Raw genomic sequence first — 12,349 nt, 5'->3', positions numbered from 1 at the left:
AAATGATCAACACTTAAGTAATAATTAATCAATACTTTACTGCGATACAATTGATAACAGATCAATTTAACCAGTCCCTGGCAGCCCTATGAAACATTCCTCTGTTCAAATCAATATACATGTATGTTGACTGAACCGTTATGTCGTTTAAACCTCACACAACATGTGAAAGCATGCCGAGTAGCTGATTTTATAAATAACAGCGCAATTTCTTTATAGCCCTTTCCACAAGTTCTGCACGCGTCCAAAGTTGCCCGTGCAGAACCATAGTAAATTCGTGACATCGAGTACAAAGCGGTAAATTAATTAAAACGTGGGAGAGAACGCCGATGTTTTTATACACGGAAGTACAGTCACGAGAGTTGATTTATAGGAATAGATATATCATAACCAGGTCAGCGCCCTACTATTGACTGAGGTGCTATACAATCACGATTTCACCTGTGTTAGGATCAGGACAACGTAGACCTATTCAACTGAGTAAAAAGCAAGGGCTTATTCTGCTTTAACTGCAAGGGCTAATCCCACGATCTATGTAAAGACGAGATCTATAACCTCGCTGATATGAATGGTTTCTGATACAATATGCTCAGTGGTTGTAATATAATTCCATAAAGAAATGTTAGTTAGTTGAAGGCCTCCGGGAAAGAACGGCCAACCACAGTCTCTGATAGGGAAAGTATGACTTGTTTGCTACTTTTTATCCGCCTTGGTGGATGTTTTCAGGTTTGCTCGAGTAAATATACCACTTCAACACTCCCCCACTCCCCCCAAATCCATCCCCACCCCGACCCACTTAAAACATTCATGGCTTCATGTTCACAAGTGTCAGATAGTGTATATCCCTGAAACGGATTGTCTAGCTGATTTTCGAGCTGATTGTAAAGAACTGTTTAACTTACTTCTCGATTTCAAATTTGATTTTCTCACAAACTCACTTATCTAACTGACTGTTCAAATATGTATAAATCCGGTTATCTTTGAAAGATACTAATGGAACGGATTTCTGCTCGACTCTCTGACTGCTCGACTGCACATCTGCCCGACTGATTGATCAAACGCATTTCTACCCGATTGTACGACTGACTGTTCGGCTACTCGATAGAATATATACTCGAGATATCCGGTTATCTGACTAACAGACAGTGCATCTATCCCGACTGTCTCTCTGTTCGACTACAATGTACCCGATTATCTGTCTGTTCGGAACCCGCCAATATGTTTGTACGACTGCAATGTACCCGGCTGTCTGTTCTATTGTAATTTACGCGATTGTCTGTCTGTTCGACTGCAGTGTACCCCATTTTCTGGCTGAGCATTTCAACGTGAGAAAATACATGACTAATGTCAACTTCTTTATTGTGAATAACACGACGTTTTAGAGTGTACATGCTTGCTTCGTCAACAATCCCAAAACGTTGTGTTTTTCACACAAAAGAAGTTGACATCTATATTCTTGCTTTTCTTATGCATTCCACTTCTAAATGCTTTTCAAAGAATAACATCTGTCCGATTATCTTACTGATCGACTGCAACGTACCCGATCGTCTGTCTGTTCGACTGCTATGCACCCGGTTGTCTGTTTGTTCGGCGACATATCTACTCGACTGTCAAGATATGTTCACCATTTATCAGTATCGCCCAGCTTTTGGAAAAGAAATTCTATCATTTTCGTGACAAATTGGGTTCATGCGGCTTTAGACGCTTTTACGAGCTGCAACAGACTCTCACACTAGATTCATGAATGGCAGGGTTCATCCACCCGTTTAACAGTATTTCATTTGCACAGCGCGTCAGCTTAATGTTTGGGTTAACATTCAGGCCACACCCGCAAGCACGGGAATGGAAAAAGCCAGAAACATCACTAGATGCCTTTATTATGATAACAGCTCGATTTGGTATGGTCGGTGTTTCTGAAACACGTGCTATGACTTGTACTCAGCATCGAATGAACAAATAACCGCATATATGGACATCCCACCACAACACATTTGACCCATGAAGATTTAGGTTAGAATTGATCTTCGACGCTATGTGTTATGCACATGGTTTTAATGTGTGTGTTTGTTTTTTGTTTTTACTTTTTTTTGGTTTGTTGGTTTTGGGTGTTTAATATTATTCGTATTGCTGTTGGTTTTTTAAATAAAAAAACTGACGACAGCTTTGATCAGCTCAACATTGCCGTTATCATATATATTATCGCAGACGGACAAAGGCATCCACAGAGGTCGAAAAATTAAATCACAAGAAACAACTTTCATTTTCACGAAGACTTTTATATAGAAGCTATCTTATCATTCTTACTTTCGATGAATGTAAAGTGCTTGGGAATTTTTCATATGTTTTATTGTATATTTTCGGTTTTGGTGTATTATATGTTCAGACATAAAAAAATTGACTTTTCGTCAATCTATTTAATGGCCAATACGAGCTGCCTCATTGCCCAGGGCCGTAAACCATTTCTAGTCTGTTATATGCCACTTATAAGTTGTTTCTGTTATGCATACGTTTAGGAAATTCCAGGTGGTACTTTAATTAATTTAAGCCATTTCCACTCTGAAGTGCCACATAAACCACTGTCACAAGTACTTTAAGTATATGAATTACCAGAAATTTGGCCTTACACTGAGAGGGCACATAATGCCAGTTTGTCGATGCACTGAATCAGTTTAAGAGTTCGTTGACTGAGGGGCATTTCAACGAGCTTACCGTGAGCCCTAAACCAACCATCCACTACTGAGCGTGAGAACTATTATGGTTGCTATAACAGCCTGAATAGATGTACCCGTAATGTACGTTATATCTACATCGGCAGACTTGCACACCGAGTTACATCTCCACCTGCGCAGATGTGTGTTATCAAAACTATTTACATGAGTATCCCATATGTCCCTAGTTGACTATAGAGTGCCCAAACTGAACACTGCTCAAATAAAACCTTCATTGTCACTGTGAGCGTGGCAGCCTCGCTATAGAAAGGACCTATACCTCAGCATTAACATCGAAGGGTGTGGTGTGTGTGTGTGACTGACAGGCGTTAGCGAAGCTAGTCGCGCTTCACCAAGCAGATTGACCAGTCGCTCCTGTGTCTGGGGGTAGGTTCTCATGTTTATATCTCGTACGTTACTAATCATATACTACAAATTATATGGGACTATGGAGTTGATATTATGTTAACTATCCCTTGGTATAGGCGCTTTTACCACAACTGAACTGATTCATAGTGACGTAAGTTATACAGTTGCTGTATTTTCAGCTCAATGTTGGCTGGCGTCAGGGTTCAGCTGCGATGATTGAAATGTGTTTACATTTTTATCCTCATATATTTAGCTACTGGTTTCTAGTCCATTATGTCGGAAGCGACGTGAAACATTGCCTCAAGTATAACGAATACATGGGCATCCCACCACAACACATTCGACTCGTGAAGATTTAGGTTAGAACTGGCTTTCAGTAACCCATGCTTGTCGTAAGAGGCGACTAAAGGGGATCAGGTGGTCAGGCTTGCTGACCTGGTTCACTTGGTTAACTCATGTCATCGGTTCCCAGTTGCGTAGATCGATGCTCATGCTGTCACTCACGGGATTGTCTGGGTTTATTATGATTATTTACAAACGCCACCATATAGCTTGAATATATCTAAGATGTTGTTACTTTTGTCGAGAATCTCCTTAGATACATGTCATTGCAAGGTGAAAAGAACATTGTACATGGAAACGCATTGTAGCGCAGTCCATGCTTTTCGCAAGACGAGAATGACGAGATCAGATGGTTGATGTTCACCATGTCAATCGCTGGACTGTCTAGTGAGACTCCACTATTTACTCACGGCCGTCATGTACCATTGCTGAAGGCGACTTTAAACAACAAACAATTCCCACAACGTATTACAAGAATGCAGAATTATTCAACCCATTTCAGTGCCTATATATATAGGAATGATTTGGCTATACATGTTGGGGTAACTAGATAATGCTGGAAAGTGTAATGTGTTACGTGTAATGCCTGTTGTAAGAGTGAATGAGTGAGTGAGTTTAGTTTCACGCCGCACTCAGGAATATTCCAGCTATATTGCGGCGGTCTGTAAATAATCGAGTCTTGGCCAGACAATCCAGTGATCAACAACATAAGCATCGATCTGCGCAATTGGGAACCGATGACATGTGTCAACCATGTCAGCATGCCTAACCAACCGATCCAGTTAGTCGCCTCTTACGACAAGCATAGTCGCCTTTTATGGCAAGCATGGGTTGATGAAGGCCTATTCTCCCCCGTGACCTTCACGGGTCGCCTGTCGTAAGAGGCTAACGGGATGGAATGGTCAGGCTCTGTGTCTTTGTCCTCACATGTCAGCATATCCTATTTACGTAGCACGAACGGTGCTCATGCTATTGATCATTGGTCCAGACTCGATTATTTACTGACCGCCGCTATATAGCTTGGTATTGCTGAATGCGCCGTAAAACAACAAACCAAACAGCATCTTGGTATATATACATTTTTGTTTTCTTGACATGAATTCATGTATCTCAATACAATATACACAGTCATTATTACCGCTTGGTACTGAAAATCCATGCATGTAATACATGGAATTAATGATAACTCAGGTTATTTCCTCATATTATTTTAACCAGGACACATCCTTGTGCCAACATGGAGGCGACGATGTCCGCCTGTGGTCAACTCTGGGTGCTGACTGCTCTGGCGCTTGTACAACGGAGTCTCCAAGGTGTGCATTGTCATCGTGTCCGTAACATTTTAGTCTCACTGCGACAAGTTCGTATGAGTGTCATCAAATGATTTTCTGTTATAATGTCTGCCTTTTTCTACTTTTTGGCATACCTTTACCACCAGGTAAAAATGAATAGCAATATACCAGTATCACGGCAGGGGACAGCCAACAATGAATGTTACATAATGCTACCACTGAAGCTGGGGTTCCAGGGCTATGTACATCCTCGATATCTCCAGGGTATACGTGTATAAATCTACACTACATATCGGAACGTGCACCTTGATGATATCAAGGATGGGCTGTGTACTGTGATGAAAGGTGAACGAAACATTGTGATCTCTGTCTTTACATAAGCGGTAGGCACTTCATGTCCTCTGAAGACGCCCGGTTGCTGATTAAACCTTGATACAGCTTTTTATCCGAGTCTAGTAATGTAGAGACGAACTGATGAATAAATGTCAGATTATTTTCAGAATCGCAAGCTCAGGTTTTCGAATATCCCAATGGATTTTCAGTTATAATGCTTTAAAGAACTCTGTTGCTTTTCGATTTTGAATTTTGCGAATTTAATTAATTTAAGGTAGATTTTATACCATTTGCTTGCGTTTTAATGTACTGAAAAGTGTCTTTTGTACATCTTGCCGCAAATGCGTTTTAGACATTATTTCCCCTCTTGTATTCGCCGTCTTTTTCAAGCAATAATTTTGTTTTACCTTTAGTTCGACATTTGAAGTGTGTACCAAGTACCAACCTTGTATCAGCTATTGTCACTGTAGATATGGTTAATTAGAATACCAAGTGTCTACTTCATACACAGAGACTGTTCCAGATGTCAAAAAAAACTCTTGTTAGTACGATCCTCTTTTACACAGGTTTTACACACTGGACATTGACAAGGTGCCAGCTTCCTGCAGTAAATTCCAAGAGAGTATGGATTCTGCATAATTTGAATACTAACCTAAGGCAAAGATTCAGTCTTTTCGCAAACATCTGGTTTTAAGTGATCCATTCATATAATTCACACAGCTATTTTGCATTTTACGTTATTTCCATTCCAAATTCGATATGTTTTATTATGGCATTGATTTTTGGCATGTATATTTTCTACAGTAGTGGTTGTTTACAACACCACGGGTGTTGGTCGATAAAAGCACCTGGTGATATAGAATATACCAAAGCTTCCCATTCGCAAATGAAGTCTAGAAACACGCATGCACGCGCGCACACACACAGCTTCACAGACACACATACGCACACGCACATACACACATGCATGCAGGGACAAAAACAACCATAATGAACCAAATTATCCTGTGATGACAAAAGTCAACTTTTGTTGCTATAAAGTGTTGTAATTTGTTGTGTAAAATATCTTGTTACATACCACAATGGATACCCTTCAAAGGGCTTCAAACACTGTACAAATTTCAGCGTAGCTGTTTCTTAAATCACAGGGCAATCAAGACACGTGAGTTCGACAATCACAAATAGTCAGGGTTTGTATTGAAATGGTTGATGACTGGGAATGCATCTCTGTATTTTCAGCTCCCATATTCTTAAAAGCCCCGTACGTGGCCAACATCAGATACGACGATGATGTGGGCCATATTGTGGCGACAGTTACGGCAGTCGATCCAAACCTCCAGGTGAGCACGTCATGATCATCAATACCGTCGTTTCTTCATCGTCGTCGCGCCGGAATGCACCATCGTTGTTGACATATGTATCGTCAACGCCATCATTTGTACACAGATTATTCTTCATGCACCAAATAGGGTTCCGCCGATCCTGCCTTAGTGAGGCTGGATAGTGTCTGAACACCAGACAGAGAACTGGCCTTCCCTCGGGAAGTCCAACCTAGTCGACCCAAGAAGCTTTCAACACAAACTGCAGTCTCCCCATTACCAGGGGAGGTGGGGTAGCCTAGTGGTTAAAGCGTTCGCCGAAGAATCGCGTTCGATTCCCCACATGGGTACAATGTGTGAAGCCCATTTTCTGGTGTCCCCCGCCGTGATATTGCTGGAATATTGCTAAAAGCGGCGTAAAACTAAACTCACTCACTCACACACAACCCATTACCGTCGCACTGGTGTGAACACGATATGTTAATCGGTAAATTAGGAGATACCAAACCTAAGTCACCAAGAATGAGGGAGTGAATTTGATTTAAACGGCGTTTTCATCAATATGCCAGCAACATCACAGCTCGATGCACTAGAAATGGGCTACACACGTTGTGGTGAATCGAACCCCGGTTTTCGGTGTGACGAGCTAACGCTTTAATCTGTAGATTTCTACAGAGCCGCAAGTCATCAAGAACAATCGGGAGTCTAACGAGCCGGTACTTGAGGTACAAGTGTGACATTTCATAAGCAAGGTCCGCATATTTGCCATGCGTTTTCCTGTTAAAAGAGACAGAGAATTCAAAGATATCATTGATGCATTAGATGTGTATGTTGCAGTCATTTTGTGTAACAATAATCAATAAGCTTAAGTCTTTTTATCTAATTTAATTTAATGACTTCTGCTACAAAAGTGAATCACAATTTCAACATCACTTATTGTCACTAACAGTTAAAACTATTGTGGCAGCGACTGTTGCACTTCAGCTTGGCTTTGATGCATTTACACATATTTGTTTGACACTTGCCGTGTCCAGAGCAGCCACACTTGTCTACCACATAACATATAGATGAAATGACATTTCATGAAGTGGCTGAAGTATATTGATTGTTGTTGCACGAAATGGCTGACCTCTTCAGTCACTTCACGAAATGCCTGATTTCAAACTCTAACTGTAACATATACAACACGACACGGTCGGGTTGGTTTCGGAGGTATCATCCACTTAAAATGATATGACCCATCATCCCAGGAAGCGCTGCCTAGTCGCACCCACCTCAAAACCAACATGGAGCCCTCCAACACTGCAGCCTTCTGCATTTGTCAGATCACCAGAAGAACTGTGACCCCGGGTTAAAAGCATCAATGACTTACTTCACCCCTTATATCAATCAACGTACCATCCAGCAGAACACAGCTATCAACACGATCAACCTCAACTTGGATATTCTGGACCTCCTTTCAAAAACCACTAAGGTGATCGTGAGTCGCTAAGGTGACCTTAGTGCAATGTTAAAGAATGGAAGCTGAGGTTAACCTTAGTAAAAGGTTGCTTCGTGAAAGGAGTCCCTGACCAGCAACTTTGGTGCTGTAGAATTCCTTACTTTCGTCATGAGTCTTGGCATGCATCACCAAAGGATCATCAGATGAATAAATATGCGGAAAAGTACATTATTATTTTCTTATTATTTTCTAGGGTTCCTTGAAGTATGACCTGAACGGCGTCATGCCCGCCCCTGGCTTCTTCGCTGTGAACAGAGACAGAGGTGTCATCACGGTGGCTGCATCGTTAAGAAGCGACACTCTCACGTCGTACATTGTGAGTTTTTCTTGGAACCGGGAACTTTTGATGATAATTGTCATAGAGACATTTCGACAAAATGTTCAAAATCTTTATTCACATTGGTATTTCAAACCAGTAAATCACAGACTCTGTTTCCCTGTTCATAATTCTTTGCAAATAAGCCAAGTCGGTCGATACACGGCATTAAACCACGAGCAACAGCACTACCTGGCCATTAAACATACACTGTATTTTCCCCGAGTTGTCTTTTTGTTAAAACGAAACATTAATAATGTACTTGATGAATTGATGCGTTGTCACATGTTCTTGTTCCGTTTACACTGTCAGTACATATGAATTATTCACATTCTCCTTGTCGCAGCTTAACGTAGAGGTCTACGACTCGGCCCTGCCTGGGATAAAGACGTCGACTAACGTTACTGTCAAGGTCAACAGAAACCCTGAACCGCCTACGTCGAACACCCTGACGATGGAAGCAACCATCCTGGAGACAAGAAGGGTGGGATCCAGCGTGCTGGTGGTGTCCGCAGTTGATCCTGACAAGGTAAACAGAGAAACTGCAACAAATCCTATATTCCCCCACCTGCTCCCTTTACCCACCCACCCCCACCCCACCCAAAAAACTCAAATATTTATCTACATCCGTGTTCCTACAAATACGTTTTCTCTATCCGACTCGTTCGTTCTAAATTGTATGTACGCGTATACGGTGTCATTCCGTCTCCATATGAATGCAACGCGTCCTTCTTTCTCCAAATGAATGTATTGTATCCTTCTTTCTCCATATGAATGTACGATGTCCTTCTTTTTCCATACGAATTTACTGTGTCCTTCCTTCTCCATATGAATGTACCACATCCTTCTTTCTCCACTTGAATTCATCGTGCCCTACTTTCTTTATATGAATTACTGTGTGCTTCCTTCTCCATATGAATTCAATGTGTCCTTCTTTCTCCATATGAATGTACTCTGTCCTTGTTCCATATGAATGTACTGTGTTGGTCCTTCCTTCGTGTGAATGTGCAGTGTCCTCTTTTCTCCACATGAATGTACAGCATCATTTCTTCTCCATATGAATATGCTGCGCCCTTTCTCCATACGAATGTACTGTGTCTTTCTTCCTCCATATGAACGTACGGCATCCATTTTTTTCCATGTGAATATATCGAATGTGCTGTGTCATTTCCCAATATGAATGTACTGTTTCCTTCTTCCTGCATATGAACGTTTGTTGTGTGTGTACTCCTTCGTTCTGTGACCACATGTTTGTACTGTTTCTTATTCTGCTTGCTCTATCACATTCCTAGTCTAATATGGACACGTGAAAATAAGAGTTGGAATTGATCCTCAGTAACTCTTGCTTGTCGTAAGAGGTGCCTAATTGATTCGGGTGGTCCGACAACTGTGTCTCTTATGTGTTTGTACTGTTTATGTGTATTCGTTTTAATTTGATAATGCAATTTTCTCATGTACAAAGCTGCTGAAAGGTCTGTTTTCCTTGATCAAATCGAGGTAAAAATTCGTGATAGCTTGTCTAGGCAAGCAACGTTGGATGAACTCTGTGTGCTGGCTCCTGACTCTGAGGGTGTGGTTTCGAATCCTGGATGGAACTCAACCCAACAAAAGTATTTAGAATCTGTACTTCACTGAAAAAGCGCAATCCCAAAATATTACACGTTTTTCTCTTAGACGCCGGTGCACTACGACTTGGTTGACACACGATCTGACCAGCAGAGTAGCCAGTACTTCACGGTGAACTACAATACAGGAAGCGTCATGATCAGGGAGTCACTCACCTTTGACCCGGTCAGACACACAACCTACAACGTAAGTATAGATGTCAGCAGGTACCTGTCACTCGCACGTATGTTTTCTCCAGCTAACTCTACCTCTTTCTCTCTCTCTCATTACTTCTCTCACTGTCTCACACTCCCATATCTCTCTATCACCCTCTCACTATCCAGTTCTCTCTCTCACCCCTTCTCGTCTCTGTCTCATTCTAACACTATACGTCCGTGTCTCCCTCCTTCCTATCTCACTCTCAACGCTGCCATTCACTATGTCCCTGCTCTCGCACCATCTCCCTTCCTCTTCTTCCCCTTATTTTGCTACTTACTCCTTCCACTCTCTCTATGGACCCGTGAAGGTCTCGGGGGAGAATAGGCCTTCAGCAAACTATGCTTGCCATAAAAGGCGACTATGCGATTACGCAGATCGATGCTCATGTTGTTGATCACTGGATTGTGTGGTCCAGACTCGATTCTTTACAGATCGCCGCCATATAGCTGGAATATTGCTGAGTGCGTTGGAAAACTAAGCTCACTCACTCCACTCTTCTCTGCCTGTCACTCACTGCTTCCACTCACTATTTCTCCGCTCTCTCTCTCTCTCTCTCCATCTGTCATCTGCTTCTTCCCATCTCTCTATCTGTTACTCATTCCTTCCCCCACTCTAGCACTATCTCTCATTCACTTCTCCCTTCTCACACCTTCCAGCCTCTTTCATTCTTACATTTCACTCACTCCTTCGTCTCTCCTACTCTCACTCGTTCCTCCCTCTCCTTCTCATACTATCTGTCACTCATCCTTCCCCTCCCTCCACCACTTCTGCAGTTTATCCATCGCGTTATGGTGTTGTAGTTCGGAGTGAGGCTGACCGATTCTGGCCTTCCCCCAAGGACGAGCGAGTCCCTGGTCAGCGTGACGATCAACGTTGTGAGGAACATGTTCACTCCCACCTTCATCGGCCTGCCTTACACAGCCAACATCAACAGAACAGCACAACCTGGCGACATCGTCCTCTCTCTCCTTGCTGTTGATGTCGACAGTGTAAGTGCAGTCAGTCATTGAAAGATAACCACCTCATATTAGACATTGATATATATTTTGTTAAACGTGATTGTTATATTAAAAGAACCCCAAACGTTTCCCGCCTGAACATGGTATCATTTGCTAACGTCTTGTTGTAAAGCCACTGATTCAGTTAAATATTGTTCATGTAGAAATAACATTACCTTTTTGTCGAATGTTAATATATTACTGATTTACTTAAAAGAATCCAAAATTGTCAAAACGCACCACACTAATCATTTTCTGTTGTGCATACACACAGCATTAATCTTCTTTTGTGCAGTGTATACGCACACCAATAATCATCGTTTATAGGGTATACGCACAACAATAATCTTCGTTTATGTACGGTATACTCACAACAATAATCTTCGTTTGTGTTGAGTATACGCAAAGCATTAATAATCTTTTGTGTAGTGTATACGCACACTAACCATCGTTTGTGTAGGGTATACGCACAATACTAATCTTGTGTGTAGTGTATGCGCACAGCAATAATCTTCGTTTGTGTAGGGTATACGCACAACACTAATAATGTTTGTGTAGTGTATACGCACAACACTAATCATCTTCTGTGTACTGTATACACACCACTGATCATCTTTTAACAAAACAGAACATCATACAGATTTGAATATTGGTTTGTTACACAGATTCATTAGTTATCTTATTAACACGCTGTACAAGCTGTCGGTGGAGATCAGGACCAGACTTTGTCTTCATCAAACCTTGATGCTTGTCGTAACAGGATCGGGTCGTCAGACTTGCTGTTGGTGTACGCCACGATATCACATTTCTTATCTGTTCATGACGTCAATCATTGGAATCATCTGGTCCAGACGCCATTATTTACAGACCGAGGTGATAAAAGAGGAATATTGGTGGGTGTTGCTGTAAACACCCCCCAAAATCGTACAAAAAATCCTAGCGTTAGGTTAATCTGTCGCAGAGTACACTTTGGCGGTCTATATGTATTGCAATGATACTCCCAAAGATATCTCAATTATGTTGTCAGTTGTCAAAATATCAAAATCAAATTGCAATGTCTTTATTCTTTTAATCTCAGGCGTCACCCTTTTCTAAGCTGCAGTATTCATTGTGCGGAAGCAGTTATTCCGACATGTTTGCAGTCAACAACGACACTGGAGAAGTCTCATTGATTGGGAATCTGAACGAGACAAGGCAGCATCGTTATCAGGTAGGGTCATTTTACCAAAAAGGAACGGAAATCCTTAAACATTACCAGAATTTGAATTATTAATTAAATCCGTACTCAATATTAAACTCATCCGTGAAAATCCGGGTTGGAATTAGTCTTCATCAACCCATGCTTGT

The 12,349-nt window shown here is 41.6% G+C and overlaps 1 protein-coding gene across 1 annotated transcript in view; it reads left to right on the top strand.

The window, feature by feature from the left end:
* Window positions 1–4,656: 4,656 nt before the first annotated feature.
* LOC137284654 (protocadherin Fat 4-like) overlaps window positions 4,657–12,349 on the top strand; it is an 83,940-nt gene continuing 76,247 nt past the window's right edge. Inside the window, exons 1-7 of the mRNA XM_067816552.1 lie at window positions 4,657–4,732; window positions 6,284–6,384; window positions 8,058–8,180; window positions 8,527–8,709; window positions 9,855–9,992; window positions 10,805–10,993; window positions 12,081–12,212. Of these exons, the coding sequence (XP_067672653.1) occupies window positions 4,657–4,732; window positions 6,284–6,384; window positions 8,058–8,180; window positions 8,527–8,709; window positions 9,855–9,992; window positions 10,805–10,993; window positions 12,081–12,212 (942 nt within the window). The remainder of the gene's footprint in view (window positions 4,733–6,283; window positions 6,385–8,057; window positions 8,181–8,526; window positions 8,710–9,854; window positions 9,993–10,804; window positions 10,994–12,080; window positions 12,213–12,349) is intronic.

Source organism: Haliotis asinina, chromosome 5 (genome assembly GCF_037392515.1).
Source record: "Haliotis asinina isolate JCU_RB_2024 chromosome 5, JCU_Hal_asi_v2, whole genome shotgun sequence".
Lineage (NCBI taxonomy): Eukaryota > Metazoa > Mollusca > Gastropoda > Lepetellida > Haliotidae > Haliotis > Haliotis asinina.
This window is presented reverse-complemented; position numbering and strand designations above follow the sequence as displayed.